The 23,299-nt window shown below is 44.8% G+C and overlaps 2 protein-coding genes across 2 annotated transcripts; one reads left to right on the top strand and one right to left on the bottom strand.

Moving 5' to 3' along the window:
* The first annotated feature begins 13,723 nt into the window (after positions 1 to 13,723).
* LOC306974578 (uncharacterized protein) lies at positions 13,724 to 16,450 on the top strand. Its single transcript, XM_079571890.1, has 2 exons — positions 13,724 to 14,153; positions 14,951 to 16,450. Exons 1-2 carry the CDS (start codon positions 14,055 to 14,057, stop codon positions 15,629 to 15,631), a joined length of 780 nt encoding a protein of 259 aa, XP_079428016.1. The 5' UTR covers positions 13,724 to 14,054; the 3' UTR covers positions 15,632 to 16,450.
* A 1,117-nt stretch (positions 16,451 to 17,567) lies between these two features.
* On the bottom strand, positions 17,568 to 22,568 carry LOC306974881 (histone deacetylase 2). The gene is made up of 14 exons (XM_079572281.1): positions 22,444 to 22,568; positions 21,525 to 21,637; positions 21,339 to 21,456; positions 20,994 to 21,068; positions 20,498 to 20,636; positions 20,272 to 20,413; positions 20,046 to 20,138; positions 19,810 to 19,918; positions 18,676 to 18,816; positions 18,464 to 18,572; positions 18,261 to 18,391; positions 18,043 to 18,198; positions 17,901 to 17,958; positions 17,568 to 17,818 (listed from the first exon to the last, which is right to left on the bottom strand). Exons 1-14 carry the CDS (start codon positions 22,496 to 22,498, stop codon positions 17,788 to 17,790), a joined length of 1,470 nt encoding a protein of 489 aa, XP_079428407.1. The 5' UTR covers positions 22,499 to 22,568; the 3' UTR covers positions 17,568 to 17,787.
* Positions 22,569 to 23,299: the final 731 nt, after the last annotated feature.

The following is a 23,299-nucleotide window of genomic DNA, read 5'->3' as shown; positions in this document are numbered from 1 at the left end:
AAAATGTATGTATTTTTGTGATAGAGAAGTGGCCCAGATGAAAGGCCACATGCAGAAGTTGTGGTGAAGTGTTTCACTTCTGCTGGCTCGACTGCTGCATCATAAGGGCTGGGTCAGCAATAAAAACAGCTGTAAGTTGATCAAAAGTAGCATTTAGCTCTACTGCTACTTTAATTTTCCCATACGAGTCAATGCAGGCACATGGGTTTGGGGAAATAATAAAACAGATTATGGTGTGGATTAGACTAGACCTTTGTTTCCAAGTGAACGCACACTTTAAGGAAGAAACTGGCCCCAAACCTGAAAAGTGTCCCGACTTAATTTCCCCCCGATTGCCATAATACTGCAGCCAGACTGGAAAAGCCGGTTCTAGCCAAAGAAAGAAGAGGCAATCCGAGCCGGTTGACCTCTCGCCCGGGGATACTCTGTGGAGGGAGGAGGTCATGGTTCTTTTTACTCAGGGAACAGGTGCCTGCAGAGGGGTCTTCATACAGACGCAGTGCCAGGGCGACAGAGGCGGACAGCTGCAGATACAGCTGCTGGCTCACCACAGGTTTCGGACATATTCTCGACATGTGGAACAATAGAAACTAATGTCCTGAATGCTACTGTTACGCGAATGTGGCAAGGCGAGGGTTGACTTCGATTTTACTTTAGCTCCAAAATGCCACAACGCCACCCCAGGAGTTTCACCTGGAGATTTAACTAAATACAGATTGAACAAAGCACAAGGCACACAGGTTCGTTCTGATATAAAATGACAAGCAGGCAATGTCCATCTTACAAAGGTTTGCTTTATTTTTCTATAAGTTAAAACAGTTGTTTGTTGAGTTCCATTTCGAAGTGCACAATTACATTTAATGCAAGTTCTGTACCACTTGTCCATAATTTCAGTTCTTTATCCAGTACCAGGTTTTCGTTACTTCAATACATTTCGTAGTCATTCGGTTGCACTTGTTCCAGAGCGAAGAGAGGACCAGACAAGACAGCAGTTCCCATGCCTGAAGCTGCACAATTAAGGGCGCATCTTAGGCACTATTCAAACAAAATGATATATGTATGTCTTGTATAAAAGTTACCTGCTAACACAACGAGGGAAACCTAAACGGTCGACAGGAGGACGGAGCTTTTTAGTCGGACGCTACGCCGAGGTACCACAGCTGTGACAAGAATACGGCGTGAGTATGTTTTGAAAGATTTTGCTAAGCTAAAAGGCTAGCTGCCACTCTTACCTCCCACAAGAGCGTCGCAAAGTTGGACGATGTAAACAGCGCACCAGATACCAGCGTCACCGACATGCTAAAGTAGCGGAGAAGCTCTGCATTAGGACCAATTTAGCATTAAAACGCATTAATTAGCGGGTTGACGTTACCTGCGCAGACATGAAGGAGCGCTCGAACCGGGTGGCCCGGAGACCAGGGGCGGAAGTGAGAGGTCAGAGGGCGCGTAACCTGAACCACACGCTATTTATAGGGCGACGCAATGCATGACGCAAATAATAAAAACAAAACATTTACGTGGCAGAGCCTGCCTGCAGGCGATACTGCCACATATGCCCCCCCCAAAATGCATCGTCGTCCCGGCGATGCTAAAACACATTCATACCACGCTCGCAAACAACTACCAGGTACTGCAACTTTTCCTCAGCCTACACCCCGCTCGGAGGCTGGAAGAGGTGCCTTGACGGCCGCAGAGGGGCGTGTTGAATGCCGGACAACACACGTACGCAAGGGGTGTACAATGACGCCCATGACTACAGCGGCGGCGCTATGAGGCTAAGGGGGTTCCCCTAAACCGACCACTGTACTAAAGAAACGCCGTGCACCAACGGCCCATCACAAACAGTTTAAAAACAGCTGCCACACCTTCCACCTGTAACCAAATGGGATGTGGGGCCTTGACGGCTTGCCAGCTGAACCACACAGACTTGGCCTGCATAGGAACCGTACCCCAGCCCTTTCCTTTGACACAATAGCTGCGTTGACCGCCCATATAAGTGAGACCACCCCGGATACTGCCCACACCAGCAGCTCCTACCTCTCGACTTACACACTATTGCCGGGTGGGTTTAAGCCACCACCAGGAGGCCACCAGGAACAGCTCCCAGCTCCGATGCCAAGATGCAGTGACCTCACACTTCTACCCCATAACTAATCGTTCTTGGACAACTGCTGTCTTGTCTTTCTCTGCACAAACAAAAAATATATGTTATGCCAATACAATGTACACAGATACAGTCAGTAGAGTAATAGCGTTAGCAGTTCTTTTAGCATTAGCACTTTTCCAAACCATTTAACATGACCAAAGAAATATTTACAGAAAGCATGCATGCACAAAAGGTACAAAATTAAACAAATCACAGCAAAACAAAAATACCGATGTGCAGGTCAAACAAAAACACAAAATTGGTCAGTATGGCTTTCAAAAGGCCAACACAAGAACTTTAGGCTACCACTTCACATTGACAATAGCTATACATTGTATCAATATGGAACATGCCGCTGTCATTTATCAAATCCTGCCCGAACTAACGCCAGAATGTGGCAAGGCGAGGGTTGACTTCGATTTTACTTTAGCTCCAAAATGCCACAACGCCACCCCAGGAGTTTCACCTGGAGATTTAACTAAATACAGATTGAACAAAGCACAAGGCACACAGGTTCGTTCTGATATAAAATGACAAGCAGGCAATGTCCATCTTACAAAGGTTTGCTTTATTTTTCTATAAGTTAAAACAGTTGTTTGTTGAGTTCCATTTCGAAGTGCACAATTACTTTTAATGCAAGTTCTGTACCACTTGTCCATAATTTCAGTTCTTTATCCAGTACCAGGTTTTCGTTACTTCAATACATTTCGTAGTCATTCGGTTGCACTTGTTCCAGAGCGAAGAGAGGACCAGACAAGACAGCAGTTCCCATGCCTGAAGCTGCACAATTAAGGGCGCATCTTAGGCACTATTCAAACAAAATTATATATGTATGTCTTGTATAAAAGTTACCTGCTAACACAACGAGGGAAACCTAAACGGTCGACAGGAGGACGGAGCTTTTTAGTCGGACGCTACGCCGAGGTACCACAGCTGTGACAAGAATACGGCGTGAGTATGTTTTGAAAGATTTTGCTAAGCTAAAAGGCTAGCTGCCACTCTTACCTCCCACAAGAGCGTCGCAAAGTTGGACGATGTAAACAGCGCACCAGATACCAGCGTCACCGACATGCTAAAGTAGCGGAGAAGCTCTGCATTAGGACCAATTTAGCATTAAAACGCATTAATTAGCGGGTTGACGTTCCCTGCGCAGACATGAAGGAGCGCTCGAACCGGGTGGCCCGGAGACCAGGGGCGGAAGTGAGAGGTCAGAGGGCGCGTAACCTGAACCACACGCTATTTATAGGGCGACGCAATGCATGACGCAAATAATAAAAACTGTGTCAATAGCAATGTTATTGTTGTGTTCCTAGGGGGACCACTTTGAGTGTGACACCGGGTCTAAGAGCAGGCTGCAGTAGCATGTACGTGTGTTCCCGCATGTCTACAAATAAAGCTGAGATTACAAACTATTACGTCCATTCTGTATGGTTTAAGACTGAGTAAACGGAACAGAATGAAACATGGTGGCAGCGGTCATGAAAGTACCCGAGGCGAAGAGTTTTGCCACGTAAGAAAAGTGCCGCTAGCTGTTAGCCTAGCCCGGGAGCGCGAACGAGAGACGGCCGATGTCAGGGCCAACTACAAACAGTGACAGTGAGGAACCGAGAGAAGTGGACTTCAAGATGGAAGGTCTGAAGCCGCCACCCACACTGGTGTTGGACTCTGCCAACTTGGCGAAGACATGGAAAAGTTGGAAAGAGGAGTTCACATTGTACACGGACCTCACTCTGCCCAGCGCGGAGGAAACAACAAAAGTAAAGTTGTTCAACTACCTCCTCGGAGAGAGAGGAAGGGAGCTTTTGACCACGCTGGAGAGTGGCAGGACGACGGCCAGGAGGACAGTGAGTTCTATGATGGCGTTGTTCGATGATCACTGTAATCCAAAACTTAATGAGACTGTTGAGAGATACAAGTTCTTTGTGAGGAACCAAGGACAAGACGAGAATATAGACAAATATGTTACAGATCTGAGAGTTTTGGCCAGCACATGCAACTTTGGTGACATAAAAGACTCATTAATAAGAGATCGCATTGTATGTGGTACAAATAGCGCTGCTATGAGAGAAAGACTGCTAAGAGAAGAAAACTTAACGCTGGATAAGTGCATGCAAATATGCAGAGCTGCAGAACTTTCAAGAGAAAACAGCAAAACAATACAAGGAAAGACACTGGAAGAAATACATGCAGTGAAATGGAGTCCAAGGAGAGACAAGAAGGAGGAGATCGACTGCAAATTTTGTGGTAACCTGCATGAGAAAAACAAGCATAAATGCCCAGCTTTTGGCAAGAAGTGTAAGAAGTGTGGAAAAGAGAACCATTTTGCTTCAAAATGTAAGTCCAAGCTGGAGAGAGTAAAGAAAAGCAGACCGATACACACAATATCAGAGTCGAGTGGATCATGTGAGGACATCATGACCATAACGGACGTGTGTGAAAACCAAGAGACAATTAACCAAGTGAAAGAGGCGCACTGTAAAAACCAACAGCTTTTCGCAGGTATGGTGTTGAATAAAAAGCTGATTGACTTCCAAATAGACTGTGGCGCTACTTGTAATGTGATACCTGTGCACATGCTAAGTCCAGACACACAACTTGACAAGACAGAGAAAGTACTAGTGATGTACAACAAGACAAGACTGAAACCGCTGGGAAAGTGTAAAGTTAAGCTCAGAAATCCTAGAAATGAAAAGCTGTACAGGCTGGAGTTCCAAGTGGTAGACCAGGATGACAGGATCCCCTTGCTTGGAAGAAAAGCTAGTGAGGCCATGAAGTTGATTAAAGTACAGTATGAGAACATCCTGGCAATAGACAGCATAGTGACTAAGCAGTGTCCTGAGAATACACGAGAAGGAAGTGAGCAGCTGTCGAACATGGACCAGATAAAGACTGAGTTCAGAGATGTTTTCACTGGTGTAGGCTGCCTCGAAGGAGAGTACAAGATTGAAATAGACAAAAGTGTCCCACCAGTGAAACTCCCGAAGCGCAGAGTGCCTGTTGCTCTGATGGCACCGCTCAAGGAAGAGCTTAAAGACTTGGAGAGGAGAGGCATCATTGCACCAGTTGAGCGCAGTACAGACTGGATAAGCAGCATGGTGTCGGTGACTAAGCCAAATGGAAAGCCAAGGATCTGCATTGACCCCAAACCGCTGAACAAGGCGCTGAAGAGGAGTCATTTCCCTCTACCCACTATTGATGACATCTTACCGGAACTCTCAAAGGCCAAGGTATTCACAGTTTGTGATGTAAAACATGGGTTTTGGCATGTTAAGCTGGACGAGGAGTCAAGCTATCTCACCACGTTTTCGACCCCGTTTGGGCGGTACCGATGGCTCAGGATGCCTATGGGTATCAGCCCAGCTCCAGAAATCTTCCAAAGGAAGCTGATGCAGGCACTGGAGGGTTTACCAGGGGCCTATGTCATCGCAGATGATATACTTATCACAGGTGAGGGAGACACACAGGAAATGGCAAATGAGAGACACAATGAGAATCTGAGACATTTTCTTCTGAGATGCAGGCAAAAGGACATTAAGTTGAATGCGGACAAGTTTAAGCTAAAGAGAGAGTCAGTCCCTTACATTGGACATTTACTGACTTCAGAGGGCCTTCGGATTGACCCGGAGAAGGTACGGGCGATTAAAGACTTGCCCAGGCCCACAGACGTTAAAGGTGTACAGAGACTTGTAGGGATGCTGAACTACTTGTCAAAGTTTTGTGCTCACCTTTCAGATGACTGTGAAGTTTTGAGACAACTTACACACAAGGACAATATGTGGGAGTGGACTGAGGTGCAAGAGACAGCTTTTAACAGACTGAAAGACAAAATAAGTGACGCACCACTACTGAAATACTATGACCAGTCCGAGGAGTTAACGCTGCAGTGTGATGCTTCAGAGACAGGTCTAGGTGCTGCCCTGACTCAGAAAGGTAAACCTGTAGCCTTCGCGAGCAGAGCGCTAACTCCCACCGAAAGGGGTTACGCCCAAATAGAAAAGGAATGTTTAGCCATTGTTTTTGGGATGGAAAAATTCCACCAGTATACATATGGTAGAAAGGTGACAGTGCAGAGTGACCATAAACCCCTTGAGAATATAGTGAGAAAGCCACTACTTAGTGCGCCAAAGAGACTACAGAGAATGTTACTCAGGCTGCAGAAATATGACATTGACGTGACTTACGTACCAGGTAGAGACATGCTGTTAGCAGACACGCTGAGCAGAGCATACTTATCTGACAGTACGCAGGGCGACACAGAGTCCGAACTAGAGACTGTTAACATGCTAACCTACCTACCGATTTCTGCAGAGAGACTGTCCGCAATCCGGGATGCGACAAAAGAGGACGCAAAGTTACAAAGAGTGATAGAGCTGATCAAAAAAGGTTGGCCTAAGCACAAAAGAGACATTACTCTGGACATACAACATTATTTTGCATTCCAGGACGAGCTGAGCTTCCAGGATGGCATTGTGTTCAGGGGAGAAAGAGCAGTTATCCCTGACACGCTCAGAGCCGACCTCACCTGCCGCATACACTCATCACACCTGGGAGTCGAAGGATGCCTCAGACGAGCACGTGAGTGTGTGTACTGGCAGGGCATGAATGAACAGATAAAGACCTTCATATCCAAATGTGACATCTGCAGGTCAGTTGACCCCAAACAACAAAAAGAGACTTTACAGCCCCATGATGTTTCCTACAGACCGTGGTCCAAAGTAGGAAGTGATCTGTTTTCATGGCATAACAAGGACTACATGGTAACTGTGGACTATTATTCAAACTTCTGGGAAGTCGACTATCTCCCAGACACCAAGAGCACCACAGTAATCCACAAGCTGAAAGCACATTTCGCTCGTCAAGGAATACCGGATGTGCTGATTTCCGATAATGGACCGCAGTATTCGTCACAGGAGTTTAAAAAGTTCAGTGAAAAGTGGGAATTCGAGCATCGAACATCTTCACCGGGATACCCACAAAGCAACGGAAAAGCTGAGTCTGCAGTCAAAACAGCAAAACGGCTCATGCAGAAAGCCGCAGCTGCAGGACAAGACCCATACTTGGCTATACTGGATCATCGAAATACTCCAAGCCAAGGTCTTGACACAAGCCCAGCCCAGAGACTTTTGAGTAGGAGAACCCGGACGCTTCTGCCTACAAAAGAGTCACTGTTGGAGCCAGAAGTGACTAACAACGAACAAGGACTTATCAACAACAAACACAGACAGGAGAAATACTACAACCGTACAGCAAAGGACTTGGACTGTCTCAAACCAGGGGACAGTGTGCGAGTCCAACCGTTCGATCATTGCAAAACCTGGAAAGTTGCAAAAGTACTCAAGACTGTGAGCCCAAGATCATACGAGGTTGAGCTGGAGTCAGGTAGTGTCCTGAGGCGTAATCGTCGCCATCTCAGGCACAACCACAGCCCACCTACTCCACCCACTCAAACAGAGACTTTGACCAAAGCACAGATGGTAGTAACCACTGAGAAAGCTGGTGATACCACGGTTACTAGGTCGGGTCGTCAGGTTAAAACACCTGCATATCTGAAAGACTACTGTAAGTGACGGTTGTTTACTGTTTTATTACTGACTGCTGTTGCACCGTAATGAAAAAAAAAAAAAAGAAAAGAAATAAAAAAATGTTAATTTTGGTTAAAGTAAGCTGAAAGATATTATAAAAAAATTAAAAAAAAGAAAAAAAAAAAAGAGAAAGGATGTGTCAATAGCAATGTTATTGTTGTGTTCCTAGGGGGACCACTTTGAGTGTGACACCGGGTCTAAGAGCAGGCTGCAGTAGCATGTACGTGTGTTCCCGCATGTCTACAAATAAAGCTGAGATTACAAACTATTACGTCCATTCTGTATGGTTTAAGACTGAGTAAACGGAACAGAATGAAACAAAAACAAAACATTTACGTGGCAGAGCCTGCCTGCAGGCGATACTGCCACACTTACAATATGAATATATGAGCTTGTTGAACAGAGGGGGATTCTTTTCCAGACAGGTTTTTGACACAGAACTTCCAGCAGGTGCCTCTGGGGGAAGTAACCAGTCGTAAGTCATCGCATATGGCAGTAGCATGAGTTCACTCTCCTAATGGACTATTTACACACTCAATCCTTCATGCCACACATAGGTTGGACTTTCGCTTGTGGGTCTATGTAGCTTTTATGTTCATTTGATGACCATTTTATCAAGAGAGTAAAAGTGCTGGAGGCCAGAAAGTAAATGAAATTGCAGCTTTTTATTAATTGGCTACAATGAATATATAGATGCTTTGTTCCCATATCAAAAAATCCAATGACTCATTAATGTAGAGTCAACTATATGGAAGTACCGCTTGAGTCATCTTTAATATGGGATTTAGTCCGATCCTGTGTGGAAACGGCAGCTGTGCTTAGCCTATTTGCACCTTGCTCATTCCTGATCCTGTTGAACACAAAGGCACGCTCTGGTCCCCTCACTCGCACTGCCCCTTCCCTTCAAAAGAAATGCTAATGAGGAGCCGGAACTCTGTCGGAAGGGTTGGTTGGACTGGTTTTGGGGGTGCATTTCCCTGATGCGCTGACTCATCTGATGTAACATTGCCCCTTTTACACACTCATTACGTTTACATGCAAAGTTTAGTCGAGCCATGCTAAACGTCTGACTCCAACTTATTTAAGCAGTCAAACCAGTCTCGTCTTAGTCTACATGACAGCTTTATCTTCATGGCTTTATCTATTCCATTTCCAGTTAACCTTTCCCAGCACATGTTTGTTGTGACAGTTAGCTTCGATTAGCCGCTGGTGCATTCAGACAGAACCACTGGAGCCACTTTGGAGCTTTAGCCTGTTATATGGCATTTTAGTGTTAGCATTACAGCTACTGGTACTACTACAATTATCCATATCCAAATGTTAAAGGGTATTGACAGGAGAGCTTACAGCCTATGCGTCAGTGTGATACCTCATTTGAAAGCCAAGACCTTCTAGTTTCTAAAAATATGTGTAAGATCTGTGTGCGTGAAGCACAACTTAAAGAACTAAGTAACTTGTTTACCTTAATAAATCCTTTTCGTAGTCCCTCTGGAGGTAATACAAGTGTTAATGGGACGATTGGGGGGTCTTTCTTCTCTCCCTGATGTCTATGTCCAGAAAACCACCAGTGCAACTTTCCCTGCACCGGGTTGGAGGCGCAATACACACTAATAGAATCACGAGAAGAAGCTAACTTGCTAACGGGTGAAGCCAACTGTGGGCTAGCGCCACTTTAGCAGTATTTACAGTCAAGTTTGAGTGAAAAAAAAAGATCTCCATTGTGTAATTGGGTTGTGGCACAATGTACAATATCCCTCTCTCAATTTGTCTTTTCTGTTAGTGTACATTCTCACAGACAATTAATGAGTAAAAGAAAACGCAACATTCTTTTTTTTTTTCATTCGCGTTTCCAGCCAAGTGGGATCCGCACCACAGCGGGACCGGCATAGGCTGCATCTCTTTCTCCCAGGACACGAACATTGTTTAGCTCAAGACGGGGTTAATAAAGTTTTTAGTTTGACCTGCGATAGCCTATCATGCTTAAGGAAGAACACAAGGCGATGTAAATGAGGAAAAGAATTTGGGGTACCATCAGCTCACTGTGTAAATCTATAAGCGACGCCCTCTCGCAAGTGCGATGCAGCGCCAATCACAAGATGTACGTTCCTTTTGTCAGTTTGAGTATGCGCGCTCTTTCCGCCAGGCACAAGATCTGGCCCATGGTCTACACTAGGGTCTCCCCTTATGTTTAAGCTCAAATCCAAGAGAGGTGAATTATTTTTAATTTAGCGCTTGCAGCTAGCGTATCTATGAGAAACCTCTAGTCAGACTGGGCGAGAGATCCGACTTTCCCTTCATTCATGTAACCGTGATGATAGATTAGGCCTCAAAAATAGGAGGAATTCTAACAAGTGCAGTGCTGATGGATTTAGAGTAGGTTGACATGCAGGTGGATTATGAAACATGCACCTGTCGAACTGTGAGAGCTGACAACTCCAGACATGCCCCAAGGTTAATCACTGCCTACTATACTGTATAAAAGACACACAAAAGGCAAAACAAATACCGGATGCAACATGCTATCACCAAGAACAGGTAGACTTTAAAGCGCAATTCCTCTTACAAAATCTGAAGGTTAGAAGATTACAAAAGTATATGTTGTGCAGACTTATTCATTCATGAACCTGGAGTCAAGTCCCAGGCTGCACGGAGCACATCCTTCACATTCCTAAACTGGAGCAATTAGCAAATTCTGCCTTGTGCCATGTAAAGGGCTGGGAACGCCACTTTCATGAATCACTGAGGACCTTTTAAAGCTGATAACAATGACTTTCTGACATTCCACCAAGAAAATGTCCATGTGCCCCCGCAGCCAAGAGAGGTGGAGGGGGCATTGGAACAGAGTCATGATTATCTGTAGGGCTTTCTGGGGGTCTACTGGCTATGGGACCAGCGTTAGACCGGCTTCCCATAGAGCGGTGCGGGGCGGTGGGGCCTGGGAGCAGCGGCTAATCAACAGCTTCCTGCCATCAGTCAAAAGGGATGCACTGCAGAGAATGAGCGCATTGTGCTGACTGTATCATGTCCACAATGTCTCAACCTACTGCGGCCAAAAAGCTGAGACGCATAACAGACCAGTCCTGACTTGGCTTGGTACGGCAAATCAGAATCCCCTTGCAAGAACGTTTGATTTTTACGTTTTGAAGCCCTCGTTGTTCGTGTCCAAGTTCGAATCATTTAGGACTACTAGTTAGTCGTGAACCAAGTGCAAGTCTTCAGTTTGCAAGTCCAAGTTTTGAATATGCAAGTCTAAGTCATGCAAAAAAGGTCACTGTCACTGAAGTCCGACCCCAACTCACAAGCTTGTTTTCTACCTTTCTATTCCAAACAATATTTGCTCAATGGACACTATTTTTGAGCTTAAAACATAAAATCTAATTTGTGGAGCTCTAACTGTTGGTGGACAGGTCATGGCTCCCTCAGAAGTGTGAGCTGTCAAGCAGGCCAGTAAAGAATCTGGCCTGTTGCAAACTTTCTTTCTTTCTAAATGTACTTTGCCGTGAAATGGCACAGCACGGCACACCAGCGGATATTAAACCAAATGTCAAAGACAGACCTGAGTGATCTGCTTGGTGAAAGGTCTGCAGTATCGCTGCTTGAGGTGATTTATGCATCGAGGAAACCCGAGTTTGCACGTAAAAGTGGGATGCAACTTTGTTCTGGCCCACACTTGACAGGTGATGTAAAAGTAATGTGAAGTCCAGGAGCAGGATTCTTCCCACAGGATGTATGCTTATCATGTGATTTCATGTGGCTACATAAACTAGGATCATCCAAACTGTTTGTCATGTGAAAAATGTCACACTTACGGATGTACTCATCCGAATATATGACAATAATGTACAGTATGTGGTCTATCTGGAAAACCCCTAATAATGCTCAGACAATAACTCAACAAGTACTACTGTAATTAACTGTTCTGTGCCTTTCAGACAACCCCCCTTTCTAACCACAGTGAACATGTTTACAGCAATGCTACACATATGCAAATGCTTCAGAGTGTGCCAAGTGTGAAGTCACAGTGGAGTCAGCAGTCGCCGCGGCACAGAGGGGGGGCTCCATCTGCCCCTCTTGCGGGCCCGCCCCAACATGTAACGAACAGAGCCAGCACCTCGCCTTCCGAAACAAAAACCCACAGCTTATGGGAAACTGGATCACCTCTCGCGGCCCGGTGTAGGGTTCCTCTGCCTTTGTTCAGGAGGCGCAGGGACAAATCATGGGTCTTAGCAGCAGATTGAGTCAGTCTTTTCCCACAGGGCACTGGAGTATTCCTGTAAGCACCAGTACAGCAAACAAACAGGCTACTGTCATGCATGAACAACAGCTTCACAACATCCACTGTGTTTTCCTTCTCATGGTCAACACTGCTGGGAAAGGTTTCACAGACAAAAGCGAATAGGAAATGTCACTTAAACTTTGAAAATCTACAATATTCAACATCATCTGCATCTCACCCATCCCACTTCTGATGCTGGTCACTCTGGCCTGTGTCAGTTACAAACACACTGAAGGGCCGGGCTCGCAGATGAAGCAAGGGTTGGGGGATGGCGTGCATGTCAGGTGAGCCGCTGGCCTGCTTTGCATTGCAATGATAACAGATTATAGGACGGAGTGGCAGGAGCTCACCTACAGTAAAGGGCTACGAAAAAGCCCTCACACCATCTCACGTTTGACTTGTAAATGATCCCAAAGCGTTCCAGCACTTCCCCCGATCCCTCTGGGCACCACACGGCCATCAACAGGAGATCAGCATAAGCACACAACACAACTTTTCATGAGCGGCCTACACCTCGAAACCATTCGCAATCATTTCAAGATAAAGTACACCGGTCTTTACAAGCTTTGGATATTCTTTGACCAGGTTTTAGTTCCCTGAAAGCTTAAGGAAAACAAAGGCACCTGTGAATTGTCTTGGTGGGAAAATCTCATGTTTGGCCAATCCTCGAGTGAGTAGACGATGACCTTTGACAACTCTAGTTTTAAACGTGCAATAACGTTTCATGTTTGTTTACGCAGCCTACATAATTGGGTGCTTTATCTTTTGCTTCAAGCTTGAACACATTTCTTACTGGACAGGTTTTTATGAAGTGGTATGTGGCAGGTCAAATATTTTATGAGGTGCTGTGAAAAGTTTGAGAACCATGAGTGACCGTCATTGCTTGGTTTTCAAGGTTCCCTGTAGAACATTTGGTCTACTCCTTATGATGATGTGCGTACTAGAGATGAGGATCCATTTTAATCTCTCTCACCTAAACCAAGCACAAAGTTAAAGCTTCTTGAAAAAGCGTCAAAATGGCATAAAAAACCCATCAAAACTGAGACTAAAAAAGTAGGTATTACCCTGGCCTATAGGCTGTAAACTCTCCAGTCGAGAAGTTTTTAGATTTGGGTAAAGCCGAACTGGAGAAAATATGCTCGGTTAAGGCGGGGAGGTTAAATGCGAATTGTCTCCTCGATTCCACATTTGCACTTTAAAGCCATGGGCTTTTGTGACTGCCCAGCTGGACCGACCAAAAAATCAGTCGCGACTACAGTTCAATTTTTTTCCCTAAAGGTTGCAAAACTTGCTTGCTTAAACTCATGATGGATTGGGAGGTTAGAAATGAGTTTGGAATTTTAGGAATGAGCTTGGACTACAACACTTTCTCCCTCTTTCATTGTTAAGGCAAAAAAAAAAAAAAAAAATCGGGTACAGGGCCTTTAAACGCTTTACACAATTGGATGCGCACACTGGCTGTAACTCCAGTCCATCCTCAGTTTTGGGGGTAGTTGACCTGAAAAGTGCTTAAGACCCCTTGGCTTTTTTCCATTCCTACTTTGTACAATAAAGTTGTCGAAGTATTGCGTAAAAACGAATGTCTGTGCGCCTTGAACGCAGCGCTGCTCCCCATTGTCAGCTCATTGTTCGCCCCCTTTTGCCTTTACGCGCCGCCCTCCCGAACGTGCGCGCTCTGTCATTGGCTGCTCTCATCTGTGGTGCCGTCATCGCTTCGAGACCCATTCATCTGGGCACTTTGGGCGTTGGACTCCCATCTTATTAGCAGCAAAGAAGGGATTTTCCGTGTGCGCAGGGACGTCGGGGGATTTTAAAATCACGTATCGTTTTTTCCTCCTTCACCCACTTCCACTGCGCCGGGGACCGTGCGTTTTTCCAACTTGGCCGCTCGCCGTAGAGGGAGAGCTGAACACACCGGGGGGGACGCAGCTGAGGGGCGACCCCGTTATCACCGCGCAGACTCGGGTCTTTGTTCGCTTCGGATCGCCTACTTCTTCTTTTTCTTTTTCTTCTTCTTCTTTGTTGGGGCGAGCGGCTCAGCGGCAGCAGAATGGGAGCGCAACTGGCGAAGGCAACTGGGAGAGCTGAGATTGCGGCGGAAAAGCCCGGAGAGGCAGCTGTCTCACCCGCCAAAACCAACGGGCAGCAGGTAAACCCACGCAGCGGTGCCCGACGCGCGTAGAAAAAAAAACAAAAACAAAAAAAAGCAAAGAGAGAAAAAAGAAAAGGTGGATACGGACACCGGAGCAACAGTTGATTGTGTGCGCTTTTCTTTTGATGCGTGGATAGCGATGCTTGTGCACAAACATATCTGGCAAACCTTAATTGAGAAATATATGAGAATACATGTTTCAGATATTGATTTGGGACGCCAACAAAAGGCCACCGAGCACCACGCCTTTTGTTCCCGAGCTGCTGCTGTTGCTGACTGTGGACGCGGGGCAGAGAGCGGGGGGCACTGGGCCATGGGAGGGGGGTTGCTCAGTGGGAGGCAGGGCTGGCCTGGCTGGGACACGGGGCCGCTGGATTTGTCACAGTTAACACGTCGGGGCAGATGCAGCGGGTTGCGCGTTCAGTTTCAGTGTAGATCCTCCGAACGCAAAACCTGCAGCTGTTGTTTGAGTGAGCGGCGAGGAAAGTGGAGCAGCGCTGCCCTCTGGTGGCGCGTGGGCGATAGAGAAACAATAACAAAACTTGGAATGGCATTGTTGGACTTCATAGACTGTGTCCATGCGAGCAAGTGTAATGACTAGGCTCTGATGTCACTTAGTTGGTTAGAAACAGACGCACAGTTTTATGGTCGTGGTTGTCGTTTATTTGAGTGGAATGATACAGTCCATTAAAGCACTGTCCAAGTGTGACTCCATTGTTACGGCTGGATCTCGAGCATTGTGTAGAACTTGTAAAATGGTGGCTCTGACTGATTAATGTGTTTGTTTGTTTCAGGAAAATGGCCACGTCAAAGCCAACGGTGATGCAGCAGCTGAAGTTGGTAAAGAGGAAGCTCAGGCCAATGGCAGTGCTCCAGCAGAGGAGGCTCCTAAAGAGGATGGAGAGGTCAAAGCAGAGGCCCCTGCAGAGAATGGGACCGCAGCTGACAAAATAGAGGCAGCACCCGAAGGTGAGGCCAAGCCTGAAGCGGAGGCAACCGCCAGCACCGACACGCCCAAGAAGAAGAAGCGCTTCTCCTTCAAAAAGTCCTTCAAACTCAGTGGCTTCTCCTTCAAGAAGACCAAGAAGGAGACAGGAGAGGGGGCCACAGAGGGCGTAGCTGAAGGGGCAGAGAGCAACACTGAGGCCCCGGCAGAAGGCGCAGCAGCATCAGCAGCAGTAGAGGAGCCCAAGGCTGAAGGAGAGGCAGCCCCCAGCACAGAGCCGGCTGCAGAGGAGCCCAAACCTGAAGCTGAAGCCCCTGTTGCAGAGCCAGCTCCCACAGAAGAGCCCAAAACAGAGGAGAAACCCGCTGAGCCGGCCCCAGAGGCCCCTAAAGAGGAGCCCGCCCCTGCCCCAGTAGAACCAGCCCCTGCCCCAGCGGAATCTGCACCAGCAGAACCAGCTCCTGCACAGGAAGCAGCACCAGCAGAGGCTCCTGCGGAGGCTCCTGCAGAGGCCCCTGCAGCGGAGTGACAGCGCCCCCTGTGGCCACAAGAACTATGTGATCTGAAACCTTTGTCGTCCTGTCCCATAGGCCCCTGACACAAAACCCGCTCGGCCCTCCCTGCCCTGGGCTGTGACAGCGGGTGGCTTTGATTTGTAAAACCAATTAACTACATTCAGCCATATATTTTTTCAACAGTATTATTTTTATTTTGGATTTTTATACAAAATGTAAAAAGGACGCGGCCTTGGGGTGGAGCTGTTATTGCAGGGTAGGGGGTCATTGATCTTTGAAGTCCACAACAAACCAACCAACAAACAAATCAACAAACAAACATGAGACCAGCGTCCACTGAGGAGGACCACAAAGTTTACATCAGCAGCCAGCCTTAGCTCTCCATCAGAGACTGTAGGAATACCACTTCTAGGCTTTCTTGTACGACCTTTTTAAATGTAAGTATGTATAGGCGGAGGAGTTTTTAACTGTGATTATTGTACAAAACGAAATCTTGATCTCAAGGAGCACATGAAGTTTGCAGATTATTTCCATCCAGCCATTTTTAAAACCCACACTCTCGAAAGCATCCCAGACGACTTTTAACCATGACCAAGCTGTGACGTGGCGAGCGTTGCTGTCTACACTGTGCCGTCGGGAGCGTACTGTACCCGGAGACTTCTCAGATGCAAATGTTTGTGTAGCATCTTGTTCATGTTTTCATTTTGTAAATAGTGAAGACGCTTTGGCCAATTTGACTCTTGAGATGGAATGTAACTTTGCCTTTGAAAATGCTATTAAAATGTGTGTGCTAAAGGTGTTCTAATTTCCCCGGAGCACACTAAAAGTGAAAATAAATGTGAATAAAATGTACCGAGAGTGTGTTCTTTGAAAATATCTTCAGTCGTTAGTAAGGAGATTATAGCTTTCGGGTGCTTTTTAGCTATAATTCTCATCTCACAATGACTTGCGAGTTATGCATGGTCCAGTCAGGTACATAAGTCCTCACAATAATCAACATCTTGGGGCAACCTGTGGACCATCTCCTGTGGTGGAAACTAACAAAGTACAAAGTGTAGGCCTACTCACAGGGTTAAAAGAAAAAGTATGTTTTTTTTTTCAATTATGGTTGATATCCATTTATTTTGGCAGTGACCTTTCTGTGACCTCACAATCTAAAGCTGCAGTAAAGCATTTCTGATCAGAAACATCACAACAGTAAAGTCATAAAACTGCGACATATTCACTATCTGATGTTTGACCGGGTTTAGTGACAGTATATTGTAAACTCAGACATTTGTGGGAAAAACACTGCAGTCAATTAAAGCATTTGCATCAATTTTATGAACTTGCAGCCATGTTTTCTAGCATTTCTGTGACAGAGACAGTTGTGAAAATGTGCCTATAAAGAATTTGGATGCTACAAATAGATTGGAAAAGTCAGGTATGAATTTTTAACCACAACTAACAATTTCATTTAGTGGCTGTTCTTTTCATTGTTTATAATAAAAAATAAAAATAAAGGTATAGGGTCTTTAAATAAAAGTAAGTTTATATATATATATATATATATATATATATATATATATATATATATATATATATATATATATATCAGTCCCAATGTCTGCACCTACAGTCACACTTTTTTGTGTGTACTAGACATGTTTGTGATGGAAGCAGCTTCTGTGCGGATAGGGTATTACAGTAGGTCAAAAGATAATACTGGACAATGTTTCGCATAACATTATTTTTGCTTGGTCTTTGGTGCCATCTGGTGGCTATACCTGCAGCAGCAGCACCTCCACACAGTCAAAAGTGCAGAAAGTAAGAAACTATAAAAGCTAGTGTCTTGCATATCAAACAATTGGAATATTTCACTATCATAGTTAAAGGAAAATGATTACACACAAAAAAACAAGATTGTATAAAAAGTTTATTGATAAATGCAAAATATCAAAATTGAGACATGATCGTTTGCCATCTAAAGTCTTGCTGCTAAAAAAAACAATTCAGAAGACTGAGCACATTGGAGACGGTTTCGAAAGGCCTCAATAACATGGCTAATAAAGGGATCGATGGCCGACACGAAAAGATGCAGGTACAAAATCAGCTTCAGAATAAATATAATGCTTCATTGTGGGTGTCTGGGTGAGGGATGGACAGCACCATGAGGCAGTTAGAGAGCACGTCAGGCACTGCTCGTCTGCTCTGCTTTCACACTGTAACACAAGTCAATGTCAGTGCATCTCCTCTTGATTTCATACAATACTACGCTAAACAAAAGAACACAGGTCCCACTACCTTTTCAAGTCAGTTTTGTCAGCACTAATGTCCTTAGACTTCTCCTCTTCTTTGATTTCTAGGGAATGAGCAGAACAGAAAACTTATGTATATGATTTTAGTACCAGAACCAGACAAAAGAACCATTGAATTATGAACACACCAGTCTTCTTGTCCTCGATCTCCTTCTTGTCCTCGTCCACTCGTGGCCTCTTCGCTCCCTTTTTGTTGTTGGCCACGTTCCTCCTGCCTCCCTCTCCTTCATCTTCAGAGTCGGAAAACTCCTCATCGCACGCGATCCGTTTATCTGTGGCTCGGACTGAAACAAACAATTCATGACTGTAATCCGTACACAAAGACTAAGACTAATGATTGACTTACTGGACAGGCGCTTGTCTGGGTCCTCCGTGTCTTCGTCCACCGCCTCTTCTGGTACAGCGTCCTCAGGGATGGCCTGCATCTGCACCCCCGGAGCGTGAGGCAACATGCGCAGGTTCTCAAACAGACGCTGCCTGTACAGAGAGAAAGGGAGATGCTCAGCCTGCTACATATTACAAACGGTTTAAAGGAAACGCTCAGCTCACTTTATTTTGTCCATGTACTCCTGCGTGTTCTGGTTGGTCATGTTGGACGGGCTGATGTGCAGTTTGAAATCTGGCCCAAAGTATTCAAAGTAATCGTTGTATGGTAGTTCTGCAAAAGACAAAGTGAGAATAGATCGAACCAGCACAGCACTCATTAGAGACATCAGCAACATGATTGTATTCATCCACACATGTAAAGAAGTAGCCTGTACCATCTGGGATGTCTGTGTCCAGGGCCACAGCTGTCTCATAGGTCCAGCAGCGGGCGACGTTGCGGATGGTGTAACCCCCTCCCCCCAGCATCAGCAGGGGAAGGTTAAAGGACTTCATGTACTCCACACACTTGGCATGTCCTAAGCAAGACACAGGGCCGACAAGATTCATCATCATCATGATCATTCTAAACACACCCTTTAATGTAGCCATAAGCAGAATTTGCAAAACTAAAATAACTAAGTAAACAACAGATTTAAAGCTAACATATGCTTACAAACATTAGGGTCAAGTCAAATTGATGTTTTTAATGTAATTTTAATTTTTTTCAAGATTGTCAAACATTTAATCAAACAGAGGAAAGATTTTTGGCATTTTTAACTGTAGAAAATTGTTGAGAAATGTCATAATTTTCCAAGAAATTTCGATGGAATGCCCGTTTGTATTCAATTTAATACTTTCTCATGACATTTCAGGCCTTGATTTTGGATCACTTCATTTGACGACTTAAGGCCCAGCTGAAACCCTGAGCATTGTAAAATTTCAGCCAACGGCACGTTAGCAAATCTGAGTGCCATGATGAACACACTTTGAGCACAAAACAGGTCCAGTGATATATTATGGGTTTTAAACATGTGGAGGAAAGTTTTGGATTCCCTCTAAGACGGAGCAAATTCCAGTAAAATACAGATCGGAGCACTTCAGTAGTGCATGACACAACTGAAGTTAACAGGATTACTGAAAACTGTATGAATAAAGAAAAATACTAAGCGAGAAATAATTTTGACAAAGGAAAAATGTTATATGATTAAAATAAAAATAATGCAAATTTAGCATGATTTGTCTTCTTTATTAAAGGGACTAGACGGAGTTTAAAAAATGTTAAAACAATCTATTGTCTACCCCTACTTGCTCCAGCAGTGTCCTAATGTAAAGAAGGAGCCCAGACCCATTCACCACAACTGCCTCTAAAATCCTGCACTGTCAGAAACTGTAATTACATGAAAGACCTGAGGTGGCAGTAGCGAGTACAAAAGTGATCCATCGAGTCTCTTTAAAGTTATGTACAACAAACAGATACAGACCTCCGAGGGACCCACTGCATTAATGTTCACTGACAAAGGGAATCTCACCACGTATGGTGAGGTTGAAGCAGCCGAGCCGGTCCCCTGACAGAGAGTCCGCCCCGCACTGAAGCACCACCGCACTAGGCTGGTACATCTCCATCACTTTGGCCATTACCTGCACACATTACATACACAAATCTTTCTATTTCTTCCTCAACCTTTTCAAACTTTTACAATACACAACGGCAAAAAAGGATTCCAACTACTACATAACATTGTAGTTTGTCACAAGTAATACTCACCGGCTTGAAGATTTGTTCATAGGACTCATCATCAATGCCGTCTCGGAGTGGGAAGTTCACAGCATAATATTTGCCTTTCCCAGCTCCAATATCCTGATTAGACACAATAAAATTAGGTTTTTAAAACAATCAGACTTTAAGATAATATTACGGCTAGAAAAATAGAGGTATGAGTACTTCCTGAAATCGCTACACTATACAAAAAATGACAAAGACCACAGCTCACCCTGAGGTCGCCAGTTCCGGGGAAGTACTCTCCGTATTTGTGGAAGGACACGGTCATGACCCGGTCTGTGGTGTAAAAGGCCTCCTCCACGCCATCGCCGTGGTGGATGTCTATGTCTATGTACAGCACTCTCTGGTGGTACCTGGGCAAGGGCAACAGGAAGGAAGGGACCAATTAGTACAAAATAATGTGATGCATAATAGGAAAAAAACTCAGTTGAACACACTTGAGCAGCTCGAGGATGGCCAGGACGATGTCGTTGACGTAGCAGAAGCCAGAAGCCTCAGATTTCTTGGCGTGGTGAAGGCCTCCGGCCCAGTTGACGGCAATGTCGGTCTGCTGCCTGTTCAGCTTCACTGAGCCAGCTGTGCACAACAACGTCAAAAGATTTCTTAATATTCACACCTAAAAATCTACAACTACCAAGACATAATATTGTAATACTTTCTAAACATTAAAGAGCATTTTATAGAGTAGGTGAAAGCAATGATTTAGCTCATTATTTTGTCACTTTCTGTGGTTTGACATTTCTGTAATTCAGTTCATTATTTTGCTCCCTTCAAATTAATTGGATATTTAGGAAAGCATTAAATTCTGTCACATGCACTTTAAGTAAGCAGAGCCACATCAAGGAACTGTGTTTTATCAACCTGGCTTGATGTCCAAAGAGGGTCCAAGAATTGTTGAAATGATAGTTATACCATCGTGTTCCTGGTACTTACCAGCTGAGCCTCCAGCTGAAAGCTGACAGAACTCGAACAGGCCATCGAACACAGGACAGTCCTCTCCAACATTAACTGGAAAAACAGAAGACTTTTTAAAGACCCATTTTAATGTAATTCAGAAGGGTAAGATTTAAAAATATATATATATATAATTCAAGTAATGAATTTTGAAAACCTTTTGAAATCACTGTAAATAAAGCTCAAAACAATTTACTGCAATTTGTCTAGTCTAACTATATTTTCAAGAATCACTGCATAAATATATTGAACTGTACACTCATTAAACAATACCCCGCCTTAGGCACAGACAGACTGATCACACATAGTTTAGACAGTACGTACATCTCTGCATCTGCTTGCTGAATTCTGACATGTTGTCGGGCCTTATCGACCGGAGGAACTTGATGTAATCGTCACTGTGGTATTTGGTCATTTCGTCTCCGGTGGCTTTGTGTGGTCTCTGATGGAGGACAACATACGGTCAGCCCTGAAGAGTCTCGTATGTTACCTGTGCGGGTTTACACTTACATAGATCTCCATTTTCCTGTACAGCCCGTAGTTCAGGAGAAGGTTGTGGGTCATCCTGATGCGATGGGGCTTCATTGGGTGACCTTGGCCATAGTAATAATTCCCAATGTCACCTGGAAGGAGCGTGGGGGGGGGGGAAAAAGTATTCATATTTACCATTTATAATTCGCATTTATAATCTAGCATTCAGATTGTCTCTCCCCCGTGCTATCCTATCCAATAAGGCTTTGGGTACACCAGTATGAGCTGGGATTGAACCATTGACCTTTGGATCAGTGGACAAACGCTCAATCAATTATACTGCTCAGTTTAGCACTGTACCAAAGGAACTTCCGAGTAAGTGTTGGGACATCACATGGCTATCCAGGAAATGACATCCTCTCTAATTAAAGTGGCCAAAAAGACAAAGCCATTAATCCAACCCAAAGGATATAATATATGTATGATAGTCTGTTATGTGCTTGAACTAGATTGCACTAGATTGACTCAGTTCCTCTTCCAGACAGTGTGTGGACTAGCAGTGCAAGAATATCATTTGAATAGATTTGACTAAACTTTTTCACTTGATAGGGCGCATCGGATTGTGACGTGAGAGACTACACGTAGGAGTTCAGACAATGAGGGTGAAGAGCAGTGTCAGGCACGACGTCTGTCCAACCCACAACCTCCTCTCATTCATTCACAGGACTCCTACACTCTGTTCACATCCATATCGCCGGTGTTCTCTGACGAAACAGTCGATAAATCCGCGAAAAACCCACGGAAAATGCGAATAATGAGCCCTTACGCCGGAGCCGACACTCATCAACACCTCCTCCTCTTCGTCGTTAGCCATGCTAGCTGCACAATCCCACTAATGCCTTAGCTCCGTGGTTAGTGCTAGCCCCGTAAGCTCCCGGTGCTCCGGTGCGGGACCTACCGTCATAGTAATAGCACACTTTCTTCTTGGTGCCCCCCGCAGTGGTGTAGGCCATGATCAAACTGTTCTTCACAAAGTTAGAGTTTTGAGAGATGATCGCAGGGACAGCATCAACACAGGAGAACAGAGAGAGGTGTCGAGGGGGAGGGGCCACAGAGAGGGGGCGGAGCCGGCCCTCACTTTAATTTAAGCAAGGCCCCCTCATCTTTTTATTTCATCTCTTAACCCCCAGCTGGACCGAGCACATTTTCTCCAGTTTGGCTTTGCCCAAATCTAAAGCTTCTGGAAAAAAGTGTCAAAATAGTGACAAAAAGGAGGATGAAAAGAGAACAATGCAGTGACAAAAAAAACAACAACTGCTGGGTTTCAGGTGACATCACAGCATTCTAAAGGCCTATGATATAAAGTATTTTGTTTTTGAGGACATTTTTGGTCTTGTACAGAGAGATCATGGACCCAGTGACTGATTTTAATGATATTTTGTGTAATTCATACATTATCTTTTTAGATGCAACTTGTGAAAGTGTAATGCTGTTAATAGGCAAAACTGGCCACTGCCCCCCACTGGGTCCTGTGACATCCTCACATTCTACAACCTCCAACCCACAAATAACACAATGGGCAAGCACCAAAAAATACAACTAAAGAGTGATGAAAAAGCGACAAAAGTGACAAAAATCCAATGAAAAAGTGACGAAAACTCAAGAAAAAAGTGATAAAAACGTGACGAAAAAGTGACAAAGCAACAAAAAGCAACAAAAAAGTACAAAAACATGAAAAAACGTGGTGAAAACGCAATAAAAAGCTACGATCAGTTTTGTAGGTCTTAGCTTAAAGGAACAGGCCACTGTTTTTC

Source organism: Gobius niger (genome assembly GCF_951799975.1).
Source record: "Gobius niger genome assembly, chromosome: 15".
In the NCBI taxonomy this organism is placed as follows: domain Eukaryota; kingdom Metazoa; phylum Chordata; class Actinopteri; order Gobiiformes; family Gobiidae; genus Gobius; species Gobius niger.
The sequence above is the reverse complement of the archived record's forward strand: the minus strand, read 5'-3'. Positions and strand labels throughout refer to the sequence as shown.

Excerpts from the sequence above, each read along its gene's own strand:
- LOC306974578 (XM_079571890.1), top strand. The coding sequence starts at position 14,055 with ATGGGAGCGCAACTGGCGAAGGCAACTGGGAGAGCTGAGATTGCGGCG. Across the intron at positions 14,154-14,950 it reads CCAAAACCAACGGGCAGCAG|GAAAATGGCCACGTCAAAGC; the intron begins GTAAACCCACGC and ends TGTTTGTTTCAG.
- LOC306974881 (XM_079572281.1), bottom strand. The coding sequence starts at position 22,498 with ATGGCCTACACCACTGCGGGGGGCACCAAGAAGAAAGTGTGCTATTAC. Across the intron at positions 21,069-21,338 it reads CAGCAAGCAGATGCAGAGAT|TTAATGTTGGAGAGGACTGT; the intron begins GTACGTACTGTC and ends CTGTTTTTCCAG. Across the intron at positions 18,199-18,260 it reads CCCAGACAAGCGCCTGTCCA|TCCGAGCCACAGATAAACGG; the intron begins GTAAGTCAATCA and ends TGTTTGTTTCAG.